The 23,972-nt window shown below is 41.9% G+C and overlaps 4 protein-coding genes across 8 annotated transcripts in view; all 4 read right to left on the bottom strand.

The window, feature by feature from the left end:
- On the bottom strand, positions 1-11,965 carry LOC135334570 (uncharacterized). 5 transcript variants are annotated; one of them, XM_064529799.1, is made up of 13 exons: positions 11,564-11,965; positions 10,536-10,762; positions 9,970-10,046; positions 9,334-9,668; positions 8,908-9,198; positions 8,143-8,858; positions 7,791-7,901; positions 7,512-7,676; positions 7,167-7,262; positions 6,271-6,327; positions 5,946-6,017; positions 5,036-5,077; positions 1-222 (listed from the first exon to the last, which is right to left on the bottom strand). In XM_064529799.1, exons 4-13 carry the CDS (start codon positions 9,383-9,385, stop codon positions 199-201), a joined length of 1,626 nt encoding a protein of 541 aa, XP_064385869.1. In that variant the 5' UTR covers positions 9,386-9,668; positions 9,970-10,046; positions 10,536-10,762; positions 11,564-11,965; the 3' UTR covers positions 1-198. The 5 variants fall into 5 exon arrangements, 3 of the variants coding, with proteins under 3 accessions (XP_064385869.1, XP_064385868.1, XP_064385867.1); XM_064529798.1 differs by having other exon boundaries at positions 7,167-7,223; positions 7,791-8,090; XM_064529797.1 differs by having other exon boundaries at positions 7,791-8,090.
- Positions 1-21,159, bottom strand: part of LOC135334565 (uncharacterized) — a 43,377-nt gene extending 22,218 nt beyond the window's left edge. Inside the window, exons 1-2 of the mRNA XM_064529788.1 lie at positions 21,015-21,159; positions 20,683-20,760 (exon numbers count right to left, since the gene is read on the bottom strand). The gene's annotated coding sequence lies outside the window, so the exon portion shown is untranslated. The remainder of the gene's footprint in view (positions 1-20,682; positions 20,761-21,014) is intronic.
- Positions 10,658-23,972, bottom strand: part of LOC135335220 (serine/arginine-rich splicing factor 11-like) — a 23,828-nt gene continuing 10,513 nt past the window's right edge. Inside the window, exons 4-6 of the mRNA XM_064530640.1 lie at positions 10,985-11,014; positions 10,806-10,835; positions 10,658-10,762 (exon numbers count right to left, since the gene is read on the bottom strand). Coding sequence (XP_064386710.1) covers positions 10,658-10,762; positions 10,806-10,835; positions 10,985-11,014 — 165 coding nt within the window. The remainder of the gene's footprint in view (positions 10,763-10,805; positions 10,836-10,984; positions 11,015-23,972) is intronic.
- The window catches only part of LOC135334580 (uncharacterized), a 3,282-nt gene continuing 2,375 nt past the window's right edge, over positions 23,066-23,972 (bottom strand). Inside the window, exons 6-7 of the mRNA XM_064529816.1 lie at positions 23,756-23,972; positions 23,066-23,700 (exon numbers count right to left, since the gene is read on the bottom strand). Coding sequence (XP_064385886.1) covers positions 23,144-23,700; positions 23,756-23,972 — 774 coding nt within the window. The 3' untranslated portion in view covers positions 23,066-23,143. The remainder of the gene's footprint in view (positions 23,701-23,755) is intronic.

Below are 23,972 nucleotides of genomic sequence, written 5' to 3' on the forward strand. Positions count from 1 at the left end.
TGATGCTGAAGGGCTATACTGACATGTAGACCAACAGAAAAATAAACATACAAAAAGACACGAAATGTTAAAGTTACACTACACCTACATGTATCAAGAAGACACACACACACACAACCACAATTAACGTTTTAGACCGACTCTGAAGTTTGACTATATTTGTTATTATTTGGTTCAGAATTATCGATATCGATATCGTCAGAGCTTATCAATGTTGATTCTCTGTGAGTAGAAAGCAATCAATGATCATCAATGTACACAGTAAGTTAGCCTCGATCCCAGCCCGTCTTTCTCAATTGAGAACGGCCTGGAATCGAGGCTAACAGTAAGTATAATTACAAAACTGGTGTCATACGTATATACATGAGAAGCTATATGCTAAATTGGAGTGCTAAATTTTCAGACACTTCAATACGGTCATGGTGGTATACAGTAGACTCTCGTTAATCTGGTCACCCTTGGAACAGTGCAGCTTGGCTGGAATAGCGAGGTGACTGCATTTTAGAAAATAGCTACAGCTAAAAAGCGACCCTAATGACTAATTTTGCAGTTCTGTCTCGAGTCTATTTAAGTGCAATCAATTTTGCCAAACTATATACCCAAAACGGCCGTTATACATGTATAAAACCTATAGTTTTGGGCAGCCAGAACTGACCAGATATGGAATAGCGAGTGGCCGCACTTCAGGGCGAGTTTTGTGCAAGCTAGCAATCTGTACCAAACGAAACGACCGGTATATCGAGGTGACCGTATTCAGAGAACCAGAATAGCGAGAGTCTACTGTATAATTAGTGGTGTGGTAATGTTCAGGCTTTTCATAACAAATTAATGTTCTGTTAGTCAGTCATCAGTCATCAGTGGTCACCATGCAATGTACTGTGAGGAGATAGCTAGCTAGTATGCTACTACATATATACTTATAGTGTCATGATCGTTGTCAGAGATCTTAATTAGTGGTCAATCACGATGTACAATTAACAAATACCATGACCCTTGTATTAACATTGATGAAAAGGTCGGTGAATTCAGTCGAGGCGAACGAGACAAACTCTGTTGTACGTATTCTACTACTCGTAGTCTAATACTATTCGTGGTGTTAAGTGAACCTAACAATGTCTTAATCAGAATTTTTATGAAAAATTAGTGGTCTACTTAGTAGTTAGCTCTGCACTAGAACGCTAGCTATTGGTAGCTGCAAGAGTGAGAAGAGAGCTGCAAGGCTCTGCTGATGCAGCCATTAATTTTAGACTTGAACTTTTGGCATCAATCGTTTTTAACAACAATCACGGTCGATCATTACCCACTCTTTGAGTTTGCATGCAGCAAAATTAATTAATGCAAAAATGTTCATCGTGTATATAAAACTATTAGTAGCTTTATGTTATGTATAGCTTTGGCATTTCCACCAAGGTATCAGCACCCGCGGTGCTTTCCTTATATATGCCTTTTAATTGACCCTCCCTAGGTACATGTACAAGCACTGGTGCCATACATACATACCGTATAGCGGGTAATTTTCGGGGGACAAAATATTCGTGGTTCAGCAATATTGAGACATTTCGTGGGTAATATTTTCGTGGTTTAGAGCTTGTACTGCAGGTAAAGGTAGGCAAGGTCGCTTCAATCGTGGGTAAAATATTCGTGGTCAGACCTCCCACCACAAAAACCACGAATATTTTGCCCCACGAAAATTACGCGCTATACGGTACATGAAACATGGGGGACCATCACTCTGTGGGTAGAACGCAATCAGTGATCACCAATGTACTGTGTTTGGAGACGTAAAGCAATGAGTGATGTAAGCTGTGCTGTGCTAATGCCTCTCGCTGCTCAAAAAGCATCAGGTATAACGGGTATATTAATTATATATAGAAGAAGTTTGCTTTGTATAATGTATACCGTATACATGTAGCGCGAAATTTTCGAGGCACTTATATTTCGTGGAATGGCCTCTAAAAGCATTTCATTGTACAATGTTCGCGGAATGACTGCTTACCAGAAGCCACGCCTTTAATCTTTGCACGTTATAAAGAACAATTTTCGTAGACTTATTAAATTAAGCCCCTCGAAAATTTTGCGTTATACGAAATTAATGTTGTGCAATTGTTGACAATGAACACACACACACACACACATGCAGTTATTAAAAGAGGAGCTTAATGAAACAGAAGTCTATATATGGCTTAATGGACTGCACGACAAAATGTTTTCCTTTAAAACAAACAATCATCATAATGTTTGTATAAAAGCTATTAGCAAGTAGCTTTATGTTATGAAACCTCCGAGGCATCAGCACCCGCGGTGTTTTCATTAATTAATCAATGATGTTCCAGGATAGAAGCATGTAGATCTACAATGTGGAAGTTTTAATAAGTATTTTGCATTAATTTCCTGTCAACGAATACTGTATGGCGGGTAATTTTCGTTGGTGCAAATTTTCGTACAAACGACCCTTTGTAATATTTTTAATATTCGTACAGCTCGGATAGTGAAGTTGAATCTATCTTTTCGTATGATGCACTTCAATATGAAACATACGAAAATAACCTGCTATACAGTAATTAAAAAAGGGGGTGAATCTGCAATGAGGTCGGAGTTCGCAAAATTAATGTTGCTTCTGGCAGTGTACATACATGCAGCTTTGCAGCTCTTTTCCGACTCTTGTAGCTAACAAACAGCTAGCGCTTTAGTGCAAGGCTAATAACTCAAATAGAAAGTTTGTGCGAACAGATAGTGCTACAAAAGATTCTGAAGAGACTGCAACAGCTTTCACTGTGAGTAAAACTAGCCATAACTCGAGAAAGAAGCTGTAGTTTGCTAATCCACGAATCACAATCCAAGAGAACGTGGCTAGAAGCCTAGAGAAGCTGTTATTTTTCGTCGCATTGCAACCGTTGAGCAGTTACAGCTGAAACAGACACACAGTCAAATTTAATATCCCTCGTGCGGCTACGCCTTGAGGCATATTACAAAATCAGCTACATATACATCAGTATGTAATAGTGTATCCCTTCAGAGTTTCATCTAATGGGGGGGGGGGGGCAGGGGTAACCTTCCCCCCTCCCAAATTTTGTAGAATTATGACATATCATCAAGGGCGTATAAAAGAAGAGAGGGCATGCAACTCCATATGAGCAGAGTTCAAACGTGGGCAGATGAATGTGCATGACTGTGCATGAAATGCTAAAAATAGAAATTTCTATTTTTAGCACTTCATGCAAATGCACACATTCCTCCGCCCATGTTTAAACTCTACTAGCTACGTGTACTGATAGTGGAGTTGCATGCTCTCTCTTCTTTTATACGCCCTTGATATCATCACATTAGTACTGTCTATGATGTGCAATATGTAACTCATCTACTGTGATGTAATAGAGGGTGTGATCAAACATTTTACGTCGTGTTTCCGCATGCCCAAACCTTCCCCCCAAACATTTAATCCTAGATGAAACCCTTCAGGGATTTGACCTTATGGACTTAGGTACGACCACTGGTGTCATATACGTCATGAAAAGTTTTACAAGAATACCGATATAGCGTGTAATTTTTGTGGGATAAATTTGCTTCATTACATGCACTGTATTGCATGCGTTTCGGCAAGCCACGCCTATGTTTCCGCGGGTAAAATTTTTATAGAGGTCAGCCTGTCCACGAAATTACCCGCGAAATGGTAGCCAATTTTGTATTGATCATCATAACAGATATCCATGGTCAATCACCAATATACAGTTACGTAACAAAATACCCGCTAGGTAGGATCGTACTACATGTACCATACATAAATCTTACAAGAATACCTGACTCGTTAATTCCTCCTCTTCTCCCTATATAAGAAGGCATACTAACCATAATAAAGAAAAAGTTGTGACAAATACAATGATATGTCAAGGTGGTACTCTTTTTTCTGAGGTGTCAGTGTTAGAGTTAGGGTTTTTATGAAATATGCATAGCAAAACACAGTAGAAATGTAAACGGCGACAATTTTCAAGCCTAGGTGCTTAATGGTGCTATATGAGTAGAGCTGTGTCTATTCCTGTGGCTACTGCATCGGTATATAGAGCAAAGCTATTCCCAGACGAAGCTAATCAAAACACGGCAGCTTGAGCGACACCTAACTTAATGAAAATCGCTGGAATCTCCCCCTTTACTACAGATAGTGAATTGTGGAGAGGTTGTTATGAATAATAACAAGATCTTTGCTTAGTTGGTGTGTCCATAGATAGAAGAGGAAGAGGGATTGGTAACGAAAGTACCCTCGTGTAACACCCGCTTTACCCGCGGTTTAATCGAGGCTGTGTCAACAAGCTAAAGCTGTAGATGGGCGTGTTCCGGTTAGGCCAAGCTGATGGCCTATTTCTACACACAGTGTATAATATACCACAAGCATATATGCTCAGTCTGTGCAACTCAATCATATTTAAAGGTCTATGCCTATTTTAGCAGTTATAACCAGCACGCTTACACGTTTTAGCAATACAAGACTATAAATAGCAGCTGTTCTCCTAAAACTTTACTGGAATGTCCCTTTTTACTGGGTGTGGTCAGTCATTAGCAAGTATAACACGTGGCTCACAGACTGGGCGTGTTATATATTGCTGAAAAAGATTGTCTCGAGAAAATACAACTTTCTTATTTTGAGCGAGTTACCCGGCAAAATAGCCTCGTTTATAGGGCGTAACGCGGATAGTTTTCGAGGTTTTACTGCAGATTCAATGTAAAATGATCACGTGTACTGCTTCCATTACCAATCCCTCTTACTATTCTATCTATGGTGTGTCACAGGCATCGTGTTATGGCCTAATCCCAGGGGGGAATCTGTAGCAAGCCCCACCCCCACCCCACCTCACAGCATATTGGTGGACACTGATCTCTGATTTACATTCTACCAACAGATTCCTGATAGGACGCATGCAGTGTATCAAATGCCTCCAGTGAGTTTCACCGACCCCTTCTGTTTAGGATTATAGTGTGTATAATTATATTGTAGTACACTTGTGTTCATTGACCCTATAGGTACGATCGTGCGGTGTCATACCTGTGGGGAATCATCAATCTGTGGGCAGCTATCAATTACGTTCTGTGAGTAGAAAGCAATCAGTGATCATCAATGTACACAGTAAGTTAGCCTCGATCCCAGCCCCTCTCAATTGAGAACGGCCTGGAATCGAGGCTAACAGTAAGTATAATTACAAAACTGGTGTCATATGTACATACATGAGAAGCTAAATGCTAAATTGGAGTGCTAAATTTTCACACACTTTAATACAGTCATGGTGGTATACAGTAGACCCTTGTTAATCTGGTCACCCTTGGAACAGTGCAGCTTAGCCGAAATAGCGAGGTGACTGCATTTTAGAAAATAGCTGCAGCTAAAAAGCGACCCTAATGACTAATTTTGCAGTTCTGTCTCGAGGATAATGAACATTATGCTCTTTATTTAAGTGCAATCAATTTTGCCAAACTGTAGTTTTGGGCAGCCAGAACTGACCAGATACGGAATAGCGAGTGGCCGCACTTCAGGGCGAGTTTTGTGCAAGCTAGCAATCTGTACCGAACGAAATGACCGGATATCGAGGTGACCGTATTCAGAGAACCAGAATAGCGAGAGTCTACTGTATAATTAGTGGTGTGGTAATGTTCAGGCTTTTCATAACAAATTAATGTTCTGTTAGTCAGTCATCAGTCATCAGTGGTCACCATACAATGTACTATGTGAGGAGATAGCTAGCTAGTATTCTACTACATATATACTTGTAGTCTATTTGTGTCAACTGGTGACCTTAAGTCATGATCGTTGTCAGAGATCTTAATTAGTGGTCAATCGCGATGTACAATTAACAAATAGCATGACCCTCGTATTATAGTGTGTATAATTATATTGTAGTACACTTGTGTTCACTTGTGTTCATAATTGACCCTATAGGTACGATCGTGCGGTGTCATACCTGTGGTGGTATTGGGTAAGGAAGAGGGGGATCATAAATCTGTGGGTAGATATCGTCAGAGCTATCACTGCTCTGTGAGTAGAAAGCAATCAGTGATCATCAATGTACACAGTAAGTTAGCCTCGATCCCAGCCCCTCTCAATTGAGAACGGCCTGGAATCGAGGCTAACAGTAAGTATAATTACAAAACTGGTGTCATACGTATATACATGAAAAGCTAAATGCTAAATTGGAGCGCTAAATTTTCTGGTATACAGTATGGTGCCTACCTAGATACCTGGCATACCCTAGGTAATGAGAACTGATGTGATAACGAAAATATTACCTCTGAAAATCTGTGCCGAAGCCTGAGAGGGTAGAAAGGTCCTTCAATATCAAGGTCCTAATGTAGGAGCACATAAAAAGTCACTTTAGCAAAACATTACTACGTTTTGCTAGATCATGTGGCTATTCTGACCTCTGACCTGGACCACTAATTGGTTTTTTTTTGGCATTCTGCAAAAGTATGACCTGGAAAATCCATGATTAATTTAGTGTGACCTAAAGATCAAGTGGTGTCTGACCTCCTCTGGGTTAATTGCTTATAATGCTTCTAATCAATAGCTAGGTGTTCATAATGCAAGCTACCTGTACCATGGATATCTGCGTGTGTATTTTTTATTGCAATCCAAATCCAATACACCCTTGATATCCATGGTACAACTATTACATGTACAATTTCAGAGACTTCAGTATCAAGGTTCTGTTGATAAAATGTAGATCAGTATAATTGGGGCGAGCGTAGCGAGCCTTAACTTAGTGACGACGGTAGGAAATTTCTCTGTATGTATGTAATGGTACGTTGGTACGGCCTGATAGCTGGTTTTTACACACGCGGTCCTTACCAATTTCGTGTATTCCTATTGTATTTTGCACAACTGGAGGCATAAGAAAAAGTTGCATAAAATGAATCCTGACAACGAACGCAAACAAGAAAGACTTCGAATAAGGAGGGATCGAGAGAGACAAGCAAGAGCCCAAGAAACAGCTGAAGAGAAAGAAGTCAGGCTAAGTTCAAACAGGGTCTAACAACATGCATCAAAACACCTGTACTGCTAACACGCTCGCCCCATGACACCTTGTGTCACCCTAGTCGTACTGTGTGGGAGGACAGTAAACAGTGTGTATTATATAGTACATTGACCCTATAGGTACGACCGTATGGTGTCACACAAAAAATACCTCTGTTGATGATGACAGCCTTGGGTAAAGAGGGGGAGCAATTGAACTTGAATGTGCCTCCAATGGTGATGATGGTAGACTTAATAGTGATGGTGTCTTTCGATATGAGTGCATGCATGGTAAGCAAGTGAGCTCAGTTCAGGTACGTTATGAGGCAGAATTTAAATGAGTCATCAATGAAGAGGCAGCTAACTAGTAGTTATACACAATTATAGCTACTAATTTTGTAGTCTCTTCCATATAGTATATGTATACCTAGATTACTGGTCAGTATTACCTACCAGTGCATGTCTTACGCTAGCTCTCTTCCTATGAGGTTACTGTTACACTATTATAAAAACTTACCGGCCTATCTGATCTTCTTAATGAAAGCCTTGCAAACAATCTTTGGTACCACCTTTCCCCCTGTGGTGATGACTCACTGTCCTTCTCAGTTACACTTGTATGTTGCCCTGAGGGCTCAACCGTTTCCCCTGGTGATGGTGTAGTCTTGGGTTCATCCTCTTCACCCTATTTAAGAAGACATACATGTAACTATAACCATAATAAAAAGTTGTGACAAATAACAATGACATGGCAAGGTGGTACTCTTTTACTCGTGTTATTATAATTATAGATACTCACTGCTCTTTGTGATGTTCTCCAAGAAAATAATCGCTGATACCACTTTTTCTGTTGGCGCTCTTGGATTGTCTTTCCCTCTAACTCTTCATGACCAGTAGACTCTTGTCTGATCTGAGGTGGTGGTATGTTGCTATGGATAGCTCCGCTATCACCTGATGCAACCCCTGTACTGCCGCCCACATTAAAACCACCCGCCACAGCACCGATAATACTACCAACAATTCTGTCCACAATTGTACCCACTACAGGGACAACGGGTAGTGACTGGCTGTGAGGAGGAGATGGATTCTGATCCTCTCTCTGAATGAGCAAAGCTAGAGATAATAATATACGAGTCACAATCTCAACATACCTCAAAGAGGACTTCATTTGTTGATCCATGAATTGATGACACCTTTAGCACAGAAGGAATTATTTGTGCAATTTGATCACACTCGTGAAATGATAATTGTACTATCCCTAGGAAGAAAAAAATAAGCTGAATGGAACCATCCTCGATTGAATGCAAGTGTACAGCATAGACAGACACTTTAAGAATCCTAGCAATGGCAGCCTTTAGGTCACGATAAATTGCAAGAGATTCAGTGTCGAGCTTGAAGCAAAATTTAACACTTTTTTTATTATCATTCAATCGGCTGATCTTGCAAGGCTCTACTTTCCATGTGTTGAGAAACTTTCTGAGCTCAGTGAAATACGTAGCCAAATCACGTTGATCACTTTCAGTTCCAAACTTATTAATCACGTCTTCTAGAATCTCAAAATCAAGGAACGACCAAAATGGAGAGATAATGACAAAGATTTCATCAACACTAGCAGCCTTTCTGAGATCTTCCTGCTGTTCAGCAAGCAGCATGTCACTCTGTTTGTGAATCACAGCACGGGACGTTCGATACGATGTGAGGAGGGCTACCAGGGACACTAATTTAACAATCTTTTTCTTCTTCTTCTTCTTCTTCTTCAAAGATTCTCGGCGCAGGTTAGCAAACTTCTTCTCAATGGTTTTGATATCATTTGTCAGTTGCTGTTCATCATCGCTCCTATACTTCCTTTTCTCCCCGTGGCCAGTTTCTTTGGGGGGGTTAACATTAATAGCTCTATTATAAACATACAAATTTACCTGGAGAACAGTATTTCAGCTCCAACTTCTCTGCTAATCGTATTTCACGAACCAGAGCTGACCGTAGAGCATCAATCAGTTGTTCCCATGTGGCTCCTATTGTCACCCGTAGCCAATCAAGCAGGACTGCCTCTAATCGATCAGACGGATTGATTTTCCCCTGTTCGATTGCATCCAGGGTACCTGGAGTCAACCGCAGCTCCAGACCTATCGGCCGCCACTTAGCCCTCACTTCAAACAATGCTTCATATATAAGCTGTAAATCACTTGTACCTAAACCTAGGTTCGTTCCTGTACACAAAACAGACCATGTCATACACAGTGTTACATGTGCGAAGGGTACAACCACATTTATTATTATATAGAGCTATACTATTATTATTATATATCTAATCTATACATGTCAATATAAATAAATGGTCCAACCTTCTATCTCATCCCGGATCACTTCAATCTTAGTAGCATCTTTTGAGGCCATGAATGCAAGCTAGCCAGGCGAGGGGGACTCTCCCTCAGGCTGCCCACATTGACATCAACACAACCACAATTATCATTATCATCAAAATTACACAGTGCTGTCTCTAGATCTATAGTAGCAGTGTTTCTAGGAGAGCTATAGGAGTGAGTGCTTGGGCATCTTTACTGAACTGGCCCTGGAGGTACTCGGGTACCCGACCTCTGCCCCTGTCCCTCCCCTCCTGGTCCACTGTGACCGTGGTACGCAGGGAGGAGGCCCTCACTCGATCATAGCATGTCTGCAACTGTGAGGGGAAGGACGGTGTAAATATAATAATTATCGCCACAAATGTAACAAATTGGTATAAATCAGTTGAATATTTCTATGTTTGAATGCTCGTGGGCAAATTCTTTTGTTTCTGGACAAAATTATACTTCAGTTATAGACAATTTATTGAATCTGGACCTTAGCCGTTAGAGATACTCACCTAACCGAAAAGAAACTAGTAAATTTGAGAGGATGTGTATGTACAATACTAGCACCCTAGAACCCTGTGCCTACACTCTCCCTGTGTGCATGTGATGCAGGTGTAGTGATGCACTCACTTGATTGGACGCTCTCCAAACTTGGCTCCGTTGTATTGAAGGGCTATGGGCACAGACTCGGTACAACAAACGTAAATCTGAAGAGTAGAAAAGTGTAGTTGAATCCTGCAAACTTATCGTCTATAACTTAATTGGATACCGTACGAGTGGAAAATTTCGAGGGTGTAAATTTTCGTGCAATTCAATATTCTGTCTTATTTTGAAAATTTCGCGGGTAGTAAATTTCGTGGAGTTAGGGTGTGGCACTATCTCGCATGCGTATACGAAGCCTTCCATGGGTTTTAATTTTCGTGTTCTGCAGCCACCTACGAAAAATGCGAAATTAAAAACACCTCGATATGTTCTACCCGTACGGTATGCCAAACGTTTGCACCTCTTAGAATGCGAATCAGTTGGTCAATCTACTACCCCTCTACACCTATACAACGTTTGTATATAATTATACTGAGAGCATGACTTTTTTCGCTGACTACTGATAACTGTTTCTGAACAAAATGACACATTAAAATGTTTGGTCGAATTCATGTACATGCATGTACTTACTAAATTGACTAGCAACCTCTCACCTGGTGGGTTGGGTCTCGTCTCCGGCCATCCTCACGTACTTGATCTCACCACAAGGCTGGAAGAAAGTGAGCACCTGTTCAGCCGTCATGTTGCTAGCCAGGTTGCCGATGTAGATGGTGCGTCATATCTCCTCGATCTTGGTGGGGTCTATGTTACCAGTGAGAGGGGGAGGTTGGGGGACCACCGTGCCCATCATGGATATGAAGGGGGCAGTGAACTGGGAGAGCTGTGGGGGGGGGGGGGGGGGGCAGGTGTGGGTAGTATCATACATTAATGAGGGGGACAGTGAGCTGGGAGAGCTGGGGGGGCAGGTGTGGGTAATATCATGCATTAATGAGGGGGCCAGTGAGCTGGGAGAGCTGGGGGGCAGTGTGGGTAATATCATGCATTAATGAGGGGAGCAGTGAGCTGGGAGAGCTGGGGGGGGCAGGTGTGGGTAGTATCATACATTAATGAGGGGGGCAGTGAGCTGGGAGAGCTGGGGGGCAGGTGTGGGAAATATCGTGCATTAATGAGGGGGGCAGTGAGCTGGGAGAGCTGGGGGGGCAGGTGTGGGTAGTATCATGCATTAATGAGGGGGGCAGTGAGCTGGGAGAGCTGGGGGGGTAGGTAATATTGTATATACACAACACATGCATAGAATGCCTTATCTTGACGGAGCAAGGGTATCTAATGAGAACATAACGCTGTCATTAAAGCAGGTATATACAGCTACACAGTAAGTCTGTTGTACATGGAAGCAAGAGAGGAATTTAAGTACATGTACTGTATAGCGCGAAATTTCGAGGCATTTATATTTCGTGGAATGGCCTCTAAAAGCATTTCGTTGCACAATGTACGTGGAATGACTGCTTACCGGAAGCCACGCCTTTAATCTTTGCACGTTATAAAGAAAAATTTTCGTGGACTTAATTTTCGTGCAGGATTGCTAACCCACGAAATCAGTGAAACTTAAGCCCCTCGAAAATTTCGCGCTATACGGTATATTTCGAGCACTAAAGCTAACCTTGCATGAATAGTAACTTACAGCGGCAGGGTTAATAGCAGCTCCCATAGCTGGTCCAGTGGGTGCTGGTGCCCCCATAGAGGGAGGTGTGGGGAGGAGAGGTGCAGTGTGACCCATTGGTTTGCTAGCGCTGTTGGCCAGGGCAATGGCCGGGGCTGCCAGGAACATCCCCACTAAAATTAGCTGGGTACTAGGTACAGGCTTTATTTTCTCCAAATGATACCCACTCACTCTCCACGTACTTACTCCTCAGGAAAGAGCCTCAGTTCCTCAATATCTCCAAAGTAACTGAAAAGCTCCCTCATTTGTTGGAGGCCAGCAGAGGGTGACACATTGGTCACTTGGATCAGAGTAGTAGACATGGCTAGCTACTATAACTAGACACACTGTACAGTTTCTATTCCATGTGCATGTACGTGCTGAGGCTGATTCGATCTTTACCCAATACACTTTTGTTTGTTTTTACAGGGGGAGTACCCTCATAAACAGTTTTGTACAACCCTTTCAGTTGACAAAATCATCAATACAGACATTACATGTAGATCTAGCTACCTACAAATGTAATTAGAGCTTTCTAGATAAAAATGCGTTAGGTTTGATTTACAAGATGTGATGCTGAAGGGCTATACTGACATGTAGACCAACAGAAAAATAAACATACAAAAATACACGAAATGTTAAAGTTACACTATACCTACACGTATCAAGAAGACACACACAGACACACACACACACAACCACAATTAACATTTTAGACTGACTCTGAAGTTTAACTATCAACTATCATTTGGTGGGAAACTGCGGGGCCAGTCTGTGGGTAAAGAATGTATATAATAGCAGCCAGTCAATGTTAATGTTTAACTGAGTACTGGTAACACAGTGGGTTTACCACCCTATCTGCCCTGTCGATCTGACATAGGTACAACCACTGATGTCATACATCAAGATTACCTCTTTGTCATTTTAATGCACTATGGATCTCGATATCGTCAGAGCTATCAATGCAGCTTCTCGGCTGTGAGTAGAAAGCAATCAGTGATCATCAATGTACACAGTAAGTTAGCCTCGATCCCAGCCCTTCTCAATTGAGAACGGCCTGGAATCGAGGCTAACAGTAAGTATAATTACAAAACTGGTGTCATACGTATATACATGAGAAGCTAAATGCTAAATTGGAGTGCTAAATTTTCAGACACACTTTAATACGGTCATGGTGGTATACAGTAGACTCTCGTTAATCTGGTCACCCTTGGAACAGTGCAGCTTAGCCGAAATAGCGAGGTGACTGCATTTTAGAAAATAGCTGCAGCTAAAAAGCGACCCTAATGACTAATTTTACGGTTCTATCTCGAGGATAATGAACATTATGATCTCTAGTGCAATCAATTCTGCCACCCCATACACCCAAAACGGCCGTAATAAACGTAGTAAAACCTAGTTTTGAGCATCCAGAACTGACCAATATACGGAATAGCGAGTAGCCGCACTTCAGGGCGAGTTTTGTGCAGTAAAGATCAAGCTAGCAATCTGTGCCGAACGAAACGACCGGTTATATCGAGGTGTCCGTATTCAGAGAACCGGAATAGCGAGAGTCTACTGTATAATTAGTGGTGTGGTAATGTTTAAGCTATTCATCAAAAATTAATGTTCTGTTGGTAGAATGCATCAGTCATCAGTCATCAGTCATCAGTCATCAGTCATCAGTGGTCACTATGCAATGTGCTATGTGAGGAGACAGCTAGCTAGTACGCTACTACATATATACTTGTAGTCTATTCGTGTCAACTGGTGATCTAAGTCATTATCGTTGTCAGAGATTTTAATTAGTGGTCAATCACGATGTACAATTAACAAATAGCATGACCCTCGTATTACCATTGGTGTCATACAAAGATACCTGTGGTGAAACAAAAGGGATCGATTGTGATATCATTCGAGACACTGGAGGCACTGGAGGAGGTGTATTATCTGGATTCTGTTGGTAGAGTGTAAATCTGTACTCTAGCTAGTATTCTTCTACTCGTATAATTATAGTCTAATACTATTTGTGGTGTTAAGTGAACCTAACAATGTCTTAATCAGAATTTTTATGAAAAATTAGTGATCTACTTAGTAGTTAGCTCTGCACTAGAACGCTAGCTATTGGTAGCTGCAAGAGTGAGAAGAGAGCTGCAAGGCTCTGCTGATGCAGCCATTAATTTTAGACTTGAACTTTTGGCATCGATCGTTTTTAACAACAATCACGGTCGATCATTACCCACTCTTTGAGTTTGCATGCAGCAAAATTAATTAATGCAAAAATGTTCAGCGTGTATATAAAACTATTAGTAGCTTTATGTTATGTAGCTTTGGCATCTCCACCGAGGTATCAGCACCCGCGGTGCTTTCCTTATATATGCCTTTTAATTGACCCTAGGTACAAGCACTGGTGCCATACATGTACATACATGAAAATGTTACAAGAATATACCTCTAATATTGAGTGGTGTGCAGGAGAGTCGTCTGTAGAAGAGTATATACGAGAGTATGTAGGATAGTTGTGTGTAGAAGAGTATGTAGGAGAGTGGTGTATAGGAAGTGAGACTTCTACTTGTGGAAGAGAGACTTCTACTCGTGGAGGAGAGTAGTGTATAGGAGGTGAGACTTCTCGTGGAGGAGAGTAGTGTATAGGAGGTGAGACTTCTCGTGGAGGAGAGTAGTGTGTAGGAGGTGAGACTTCAATATCAAAGCTGCCCTGTTGATAGAATGTAAATCAAAGATCAATGTACCGTGTGGGAGGGCAGTAAGCAGTGTGTAAAATTATATTGTAGTACACTTGTGTTCATTGACCCTATAGGTACGATCGTATGGTGTCATGCCAGTGTTAATAATGACAGCCTTGAGTAAGAACGGAGAGCAACCATCTGTGGGTAGAACGCAATCAGTGATCACCAATGTACTGTTTGGAGACGTAAAGCAATGAGTGATGTAAGCTGCGCTGTGCTAATGCCTCTCGCCTTTGCTAAAAAAGCATCAGGTATAATGGGTATTAATTATAGAAGAAGTTTGCTTTGTATAATGTATCCGTATAGCGCGAAATTTTCGAGCCATTTATATTTCGTGGAATGGCCTCTAAAAGCATTTCGTTAAATGTTCAATCATCATAATGTTTGCATAAAAGCTATTAGCAAGTAGCTTTATGTTATGAAACCTCCGAGGCATCAGTACCCGCGGTGTTTTCATTAATTAATCAATGATGTTCCAGGATAGAAGTATGTAGATCTACAATGTGGAAGTTTTAATAAGTATTTTGCATTAATTTCCTGTCAACAAATACTGTATGGTGGGTAATTTTCGTTGGTGCAAATTTTCGTACAAACGACCCTTTGTAATATTTTTAATATTCGTACAGCTCGGATAGTGAAGTTGAATCTATCTTTTCGTATGATGCACTTCAATATGAAACATACGAAAATAACCTGCTATACAGTAATTAAAAAAGGGGGTGAATCTGCAATGAGGTCGGAGTTCGCAAAATTAATGTTGCTTCTGGCAGTGTACATACATGCAGCTTTGCAGCTCTTTTCCGACTCTTGTAGCTAACAAACAGCTAGCGCTTTAGTGCAAGGCTAATAACTCGAATAGAAAGTTTGTGCGAACAGATAGTGCTACAAAAGATTCTGAAGAGACTGCAACAGCTTTCACTGTGAGTAAAACTAGCCATAACTCGAGAAAGAAGCTGTAGTTTGCTAATCCACGAATCAAAATCCAAGAGAACGTGGCTAGAAGCCTAGAGAAGCTGTTATTTTTCGTCGCATTGCAACCGTTGAGCAGTTACAGCTGGAACAGACACACAGTCAAATTTACCGTATCCCTCGTGCGGCTACGCCTCGAGGCATAATTACAAAATCAGCTACATATACATCAGTATGTAATAGTGTATCCCTTCAGAGTTTCATCTAATGGGGGGGGGGGCAGGGGTGAACCTTCCCCCCCCTCCCAAATTTTGTAGAATAATGACATATCATCAAGGGCGTATAAAAGAAGAGAGGGCATGCAACTCCATATGAGCAGAGTTCAAACGTGGGCGGATGAATGTGCATGATTGTGCATTATATGCTAAAAATAGAAATTTCTATTTTAGGACTTCATCCGCCCACGTATGAACTCTGCTAGCTACGTGTACTGATAGTGGAGTTGCTTGCCCTCTCTTCTTTTATACGCCCTTGATATCATCACATTAGTATTGTCTATGATGTGCAATATGTAACTCATCTACTGTGATGTAATATAGGGGGGTGTGATCAAACATTTTACGTCGTGTTTCCGCATGCCCAAACCTTCCCCCAGACATTTAATCCTAGATGAAACCCTGCAGGGATTTGACCCTATAGACTTAGGTACGACCACTGGTGTCATATATACGTCATGAAAAGTTTTACAAGAATACCGTATAGCGGGTAATTTTTGTCGGGTAAATTTGCTTCAATACATGCACTGTTTTGGCAAGCCACGCCTATGTTTCCGTGGGTAAAATTTTTGTAGAGGTCAGCCTACCCACGAAATTACCCGCTAAACGGTAGTCAATTTTGTATTGATCATCATATCAGATATCCATGGTCAATCACCAATATACCGTTACGTAACAAAATACCATGACCCGCTAGGTATGATTGTACTACATGTACCATACATAAATCTTACAAGAATACCTGACTTGCTTACTTTCATTTTCACTGTGGGCACTGTTTCCCCTGGTGATAGTGTAGTCTTGGATTCATCCTCCTCTCCCTATATAAGAGCATACTAACCATAATAGAAAAAGTTGCGACAAATACAATGATATGTCCAGGTGGTACTCTTTTTTCTGAGGTGTCAGTGTTAGAGTTAGGGTTTTTATGAAATATACATAGCAAAACACAGTAGAAATGTGAACGGCGACCATTTTCAAGCCTAGGTGCTTAATGGTACTATGAGTATAGCTGTGTCTATTCCTGTGGCTACTGCATACTATATGCCGAAGCTAATCAAAACACGGCAGCTTGAGCGACACCTAACTTAATGAAAATCGCTGGAATCTCCCCCTTTACAACAGATAGTGAATTGTGGAGAGGTTGTTATGAATAATAAAACAAGATCTTTGCTTAGTTGATGTGTCCATAGATAGAAGAGGAAGAGGGATTGGTAACGGAAGTACCCTCGTGTAACACCCGCTTTACCCATGGTTTAATCGAGGCTGTGTCAACAAGCTAAAGCTGTAGATGGGCGTGGTCCGGTTAGGCCAAGCTGATGGCCTATTTCTACACACAGTGTATAATATACCACAAGCATATATGCTCAGTCTGTGCAACTCACTCATATTTAAAGGTCTATGCCTATTTTAGCAGTTATAACCAGCACGCTTACACGTTTTAGCAATACAAGACTATAAATAGCAGCTGTTTGCCTAAAACTTTACTGGAATGTCCCTTTTTACTGGGTGTGGTCAGTCATTAGCAAGTATAACACGTGGCTCACAGACTGGGCGTGTTATATATTGCTGAAAAAGATTGTCTCGAGAAAACACAACTTTCTTATTTTGAGCGAGTTACCCGGCAAAATAGCCTCGTTTATAGGGCGTAACGCGGATAGTTTTCGAGGTTTTACTGCAGATTCAATGTAAAATGATCACGTGAACTGCTTCCGTTACCAATCCCTCTTACTCTTCTATCTATGGTGTGTCACAGGCATCGTGTTATGGCCTAATCCCAGGGGGGAATCTGTAGCAAGCCCCACCCCCCCCGTATCTTACTTATTTTGAGCGAGTTACCCGGCAAAATAGCCTCGTTTATAGGGCGTAACGCGGATAGTTTTTGAGGTTTTACTGCAGATTCAATGTAAAATGATCACGTGAACTGCTTCCGTTACCAATCCCTCTTACTCTTCTATCTATGGTGTGTCACAGGCATCGTGTTATGGCCTAATCCCAGGGGGGAATCTGTAGCAAGCCCCACCCCCCCCCGTATCTAGAGTACAATATATAGCTAGCTGTCACCTCACAGCTAGCATATTGGTGGACACTGATCTCTGATTTACATTCTACCAACAGAATCCTGATAGGACGCATGCAGTGTATCAAATGCCTCAAGTGAGTTTCACCGACCCCTTCTGTTTCATATCAGAGGAGGAATGCCAGGGTCAAAAAGTCATTAATTAAAACTGGCCCTGTGTTTTACATGTAAAACTGAGTATACCCTCGCGCCCCCTGGGTTTATACACTACCACTAGCTTAATCCTCTTTATAATCACAAGAGGAATCGGTTGAGCTATCGCGCCCCAGATGAATCAGCTTGAGAGAATAGATCCAGGATTTAATGACCTTTTATTACATTCTTCGAAACCACAAGATTGGAAAATTAGGCTAGGGTATAAATTTTGATGTACTGGCTTACTGCATTGGATAGAGTAAGCTTCCCAAGCAGGCTAATAAAGAACAGAAGCGCTAAGCTGCTATATGCAGCAAAGGTCAAGAACCTAGAACAAGAATGTTTAATCCTTCATTAAACGTGACCCTATATTGACCCTGGCGTTCCTCTTCTGGTTTCATATAATGTTTATCGAGTATGTAGTAGAGAATACTATAAATATTATTAAATATTATTATAGTTGTAGTTTTGCAGTGTTCACCAATGTGAGGTGACATGCAGCTAGATCAGTAGGTTTACATAGGATTGGCAGTGGGTTTGCCCGTGTTTAGCAATATTTCACATATTTTGACTCATGTTTATATAGTTGTAGTTTCTTCCTATTCCAATAATGAGCGATTACTGTACGTATACAACTTACCGTTGCATGTTTAACCATCCGTTCCTGCCTTGATGAATGCCTTGAAAACAATCTTTGGTACCACCTTTTCCCCTGTGTAGATGACTCACTACTCTCCTTAGTTACTCTTGTCACTGTGGGCTCAACTGTTTCCCCTGGTGATGGTGTAGTCTTGGGTTCAGCCTCTTCTCCCTATTTAAGAAGGCATATTAACCATAATAAAGCGACAAATACACTGATATGTCCAGGTACTCTTTTACTCGTGCTATTATCGACACTCACTGCTCTTTGTGATGTTTTCCAAGAAAATAATCGCTGATACCACTTTTTTCCGTGGCTTTTTTGGATTGTCTTTTCCCCTTTCTCTTCAGTATAGATCTTAGGTGGTGGTACTGGCTTGCTGTGAGCAGGAGATGGACTTCTATCCTCTCTCTGAATGAGCAAAGCTAGGGAAAGTAATATACGAGTCACAATCGATCTCAACATACCTCAAAGAGGACTTCATTTGTTGATCCATGAATTAATGACACCTTTAGCACAGAAGGAATTATTTGACTTAGTTGTGCAATTTGATCACTTCTGAGAGCCATAATAGGTACACTCTCTAGACAAAAGAAAATAAGCCGAATGCAACCGGGCTCAATCGAATGCAAGTGTAAAGCATAGACTTGGACTTTAAATATCCTAGCAATAGCAGCCTTTAGGTCACGATACATTGCAAGAGAATCAGTGTCAAGCTTGAAGCAAAGTTTAACGCTTTTTTTATCATCATCCAATCGGCTAATCTTGCAAGGCTCTACTTTCCATGCGTTGAGAAACTTTCTGAGCTCAGTGAAATACTTAGCCAAATCACGTTTATCACTTTTAGTTCCAAACTTTTTAATCACACCTTCTAGAATCTCAAAATCAAGGAACGACCAAAATGGAGAGATAATGACAAAGATTTCGTCAACACTAGCAGCCTTTCTGAGATCTTCCTGCTGGTCAGCAAGCAGCATGTCACTCTGCTTGTCAATCACAGCACGGGACGTTCGATACGATGTGAGGAGGGCTACCAGGGACATCAATTTAACAATCTTCTTCCTCTTCTTCCTCTTCATCTTCAAAGATTCTCTTGTTGCTGTTTGCAGGTTAGCAAACTTCTTCTCAATGGCCTTAATATCATTTGTCAGTTGCTGTTCATCATCGCTCCTATACTTTCTTTTCTCCCTGTGGCCAGTTTCTATGAGGGGGGGGGGGGAAGTTGACATTAATACGTAGCTCTGTATAAAAAAATTACCTGGAGAACAGTATTTCAGCTCCAACTTCTCTGCTAGTTGAATTTCACCAATCAGAGCTGACTGTAGAGCATCAATCACTTGTTTCCATGAGGCTCCTCTTGTCACCCGTAGCCAATGGAGTAGGACTGCCTCTAATCGATTGGATGTATTGCTTTCATCCTGTTCGATTGCGTCGAGGGTACCAGGAGTCAACCTCAGCTCCAGACCTATTGGCCGCCACTTAGCCCTCACTTCAAACAATGCTCCATATATAAGCTGTAAATCACTTGTACCTAAACCTAGGTTCGTTCCTGTACACAAAACAGACCATGTCATATGTAGCTCTATGTGGTTGTATATACCCTCACACATATACTATACATGGTTCAACTATAGCTAATAGCTAGATAGATCTATACATATCAATATAAATAAATGGTCCAACCTTCTATCTCATCTCTGATTACTTCAATGCTAGTAGCATCTTTTGAGGCCATCAAGCTAGCAAGCTGGACTTTCCCTCAGACTGCCCATCCCACAAACACATTGATAGCAACTTCAACCACATCATCAAAATTACACAGTACTGTCTCTAGATCTAGAGCTGGTTCTAGCAGTGTTTCTAGGAGAGCTAGTAGTGAGTGTTTGGACATCTCTACTGAACTGCACTCTCCTGGGGGTACCCAACCTCTGCCCCTGTCCCCTCCCCTCTTGGTCCACTGTGACCGTGGTACGCAGGGAGGAGGCCCTCACTCGATCATAGCATGTCTGCAACTGTGAGGAGAAGGACGGTGTAAATAATTATAATAATTATCGCCACAAATGCAACAAATTGGTACAAATCAGTTGATTAATGATTAAGTTGATATTTCTATGTTTGAATGCTCCTGGGCAAATTCTTTTGTTTCTGGACAAAATTATACTTCAGCTATAGACACTTTATTGAATGTGGACGTTAGCGGTTAGAGATACTCACCTAACCGAAAAGAAACTATTAAATTTGAGAGGATGTGTATGTATGTACAATACTAGCACACTAGAACCCTGTGCCTACACTCTCCCTGTGTGCATGTGATGCAGGTGTAGTGATGCACTCACTTGATTGGACGCTCTCCAAACATGGCTCCGTTGTATTGAAGGGCTATGGGCACAGACTCAGGTACTGCAAACGTAAACCTGAAGAGTAGAAAAGTGTAGTTGAATCCTGCAAACTTATCGTCTATAACTTAATTGGATATGCCAAACGTTTGCACCTCTTAGAATGCGGATCAGTTGGCCATTCTATTCTATACTACCCCTCTACACCTATACAAAGTTTGTATACAATTATACTGAGAGCATGACTTTTTTCGCTGACTACTGATAACTGTTTCTGAACAAAATGACACATTAAAATGTTTGGCCGAATTCATGTACATGCATGTACTTACTAAATTGACTAGCAACCCCTCATCTGGTGGGTTGGGTCTCGTCTCCGGCCATCCTCACGTACTTGATCTCACCACAAGGCTGGAAGAAAGTGAGCACCTGTTCAGCCGTCATGTTGCTAGCCAGGTTGCCGATGTAGATGGTGCGTCATATCTCCTCGATCTTGGTGGGGTCTACGTTACCAGTGAGAGGGGGAGGTTGGGGGACCACCGTGCCCATCATGGATATGAGGGGGGCAGTGAGCTGGGAGAGCTGGGGGGGGGGGGCAGGTGTGGGTAATATCGAGGGGGCAGTGAGCTGGGGGGTAGGTAATATCGAGGGGGGCAGTGAGCTGGGATAGCTGGGGGGTAGGTAATATCGTATGTACACAACACATGCATAGAATGCCTTATCTTGATGGAGCAAGGGTATCTAATGAGAACATAACGCTGTCATTAAACCAGACATATACAACTACATTGTACATGTAAGTCTGTTGTATCTGGAAGCAAGAGAGGAATTTAAGCATATTTTGAGCGCTAAAGCTAATCTTGCATGAATAGTAATTTACAGCTGCAGGGTTCATAGCAGCTCCCATAGCCATGGAGGCTGGTCCAGTGGGTGCTGGTGCCCCCATAGAGGGAGGTGCCGGGAGGAGAGGTGCAGTGTGACCCATTGGTTTGCTAGCGCTGTTGGCCAGGGCAATGGCCGGGGCTGCCAGGAACATGGCAGTTGAACCATCAGGAATCTCAGCTGCAAAGAGTGTTAAGACAAACATGAAGACAGTTAATACACGTACACTGTAAGCTTGCTATAATTACGGTCTTACACAAACTCATACAAACTCACATAAACTCATTCTACCTTGTATCAAACAACGTGATTACCGTATAGCGGGTCATTTTCGTGGGGTAAAAAATTCGTTATTTTCGTGGTCAAGCTGACCTCCACGAAATTTTAACGTAGGCGTGGCTTCAGTGCAGGCAACGAGATTTATACTCACGAAAATCACTGTTTTCCAGATAAACTGATTGTTTACCTCACGAAAATTACCCGCTATACAGTAGTTATTGTTCACTAGTTCAGAATGTTCCCACAAAATTGTTACTGTACTCCAGGGTTTCTTTCACATTGCAAGTTTGTTTGCAACGCAATATTTGAAAGGCTTGTACAGTGTCATTCGTAATAACTACACGTATTCGAAACCCGTACACATGTACAGTAAGTTGAGACAAGAATGACTGCATCACCAAGGCAACTGCCCTAGCTCACCATGTCTTGATCGTGCTATGATGAGAGCTCTGTCTATGAGCACAGTGTTGCTAAGGTGGAGACAAGCAGCTGCACTGTCTTCCTCCATGAAGTTGATAAAGCACACCTTGGAGGGGACACTCAGAGCAGCAAACTCCCTGCATGGAGAGGAGGGGGACAAAATGGAGGGTGACAGATTGAAAAATGGATGCCATATAGTTGAGACCGTAATGTACGGCCCTTACACACTAGCTGGGCGTGGCCAGGCCAACCGTTCTGACAGGTGGCTGAAGGACACGCTTATTGTACATACATTGATATAAAAGACCATGCTGTACTTATTGTCCATTTATACAATCACAATTCAGATTTAAACACAACTGTATATAAGTATAATGGGAACAGAAGGGTTAGCATAATCCCTACTAGTCATTAGCTGGGTACTAGGTACAGGCTTTGTTTTCTCCAAATGATACCCACTCTCTCTCTCTCTCTCTCTCCACTTACTCTTCAGGGAAGAGCCTCAGTTCCTCAATGTCTCCAAAGTAACTGAACAGCTCCCTCATTTGTTGGAGGCCAGCAGAGGGCGACACATTGGTCACTTGGATCAGAGTAGTAGACATGGCTAGCTACTATACTAGACACCAGACTAGACACACTGTACAGTTTCAGAGTTTCTATTCTGCATGTGCTGAGAGGTTAAATTCGATCATTACCGGTGTCATAAAATTTTAGGCCCCCCATGAGATTGGGCCCCCCCCCCCGGGCCTAGAATTTTAAAATTCTGGGCCCCCTCTTAAAAGTTTAGGCCCCCCTATTAAAAGTATCTCAGCGGTTATTGTGATACATCTCAAAACTTGAACAAGTACAACAACAGAAAAACTAGCTATCTATTTGCAGTCTATTTGCAGTCTTTACAGTGCCAGTCACTGAATGGAGCTTTCTTTATACGTGCACACTTCATGTGGTACCACCTGTCGCAGCCATCACACTGCACCATGTCGTTCCACGAGTCAGGCCTTATGCACTGGTAGCACGAAGCTACTACAGATACCCACACTATCTCACTTCGAGGGGTCTCCTGCCTTGATTTTGGGAACCTTGATAGTTTCTTCTTTTCAAAGCACCTTACCAAATGCCGTCTGAGTTTTTGCTGGTCCAGTGTCAGCGTGTTTAAAGAGTCTCCAACTAAGAGGTGGTACGCCCATGCAATAGCAAATAAGCCACAGTCATATGACTCTTGTTGTTGTTGGACAGGCGGACACTCTGCCAGTAAACCAATTTCTTGACGTTGTGGTGGACTAAGTGTTGGATGGTAGAGCTGGAGTAGTTGATTTTCTACAGATCTAGGAAATTCCTTAGTGCCTGTCTGCAGGCTGTCATACACATAGACACTGCCTTCAATACAACTTGTCAGGATCCAGTGATGACGTTCTGGCACAAACAGTATCTGCACTCCTAATATATAATAAAAAGAATTGTTTTATAATCTTGAGACAGTTACATAACTCACCTTGAACCCTCGTGCGCTTGTCCAAATCAATTGGGCGAAAACCAAGACGAAACTGCACTTTAAGTGACGATTGCAACCCAGATGTTTTGGAGAATTGGCCACTTAAAAGCATCATTGCAGCATCCACATGCTTGTCAGACAGCATGCCTGTTGGGGCGAGTAGTATCTCTCTGTCATGTGCCGTGAGAGAGAGCTCATTGACCCACTGTACTTCGGT

The sequence above is a fragment of the Halichondria panicea genome, chromosome 4 (assembly GCF_963675165.1).
Source record: "Halichondria panicea chromosome 4, odHalPani1.1, whole genome shotgun sequence".
NCBI classification, from domain to species: Eukaryota; Metazoa; Porifera; class Demospongiae; order Suberitida; family Halichondriidae; genus Halichondria; species Halichondria panicea.

Bases quoted from the DNA above. Each gene is read 5' to 3' on its own strand.
- LOC135334570 (XM_064529797.1), bottom strand. From the start codon at position 9,385: ATGGCCTCAAAAGATGCTACTAAGATTGAAGTGATCCGGGATGAGATA. The intron at 8,859-8,907 runs GTAAATTTGTAT...ACCCCCCCAAAG, and splicing joins GCTGAAATACTGTTCTCCAG to AAACTGGCCACGGGGAGAAA. The intron at 223-5,035 runs GTATGACACCGC...TTCTACTCACAG, and splicing joins AGATTGATGATTCCCCACAG to AGAATCAACATTGATAAGCT.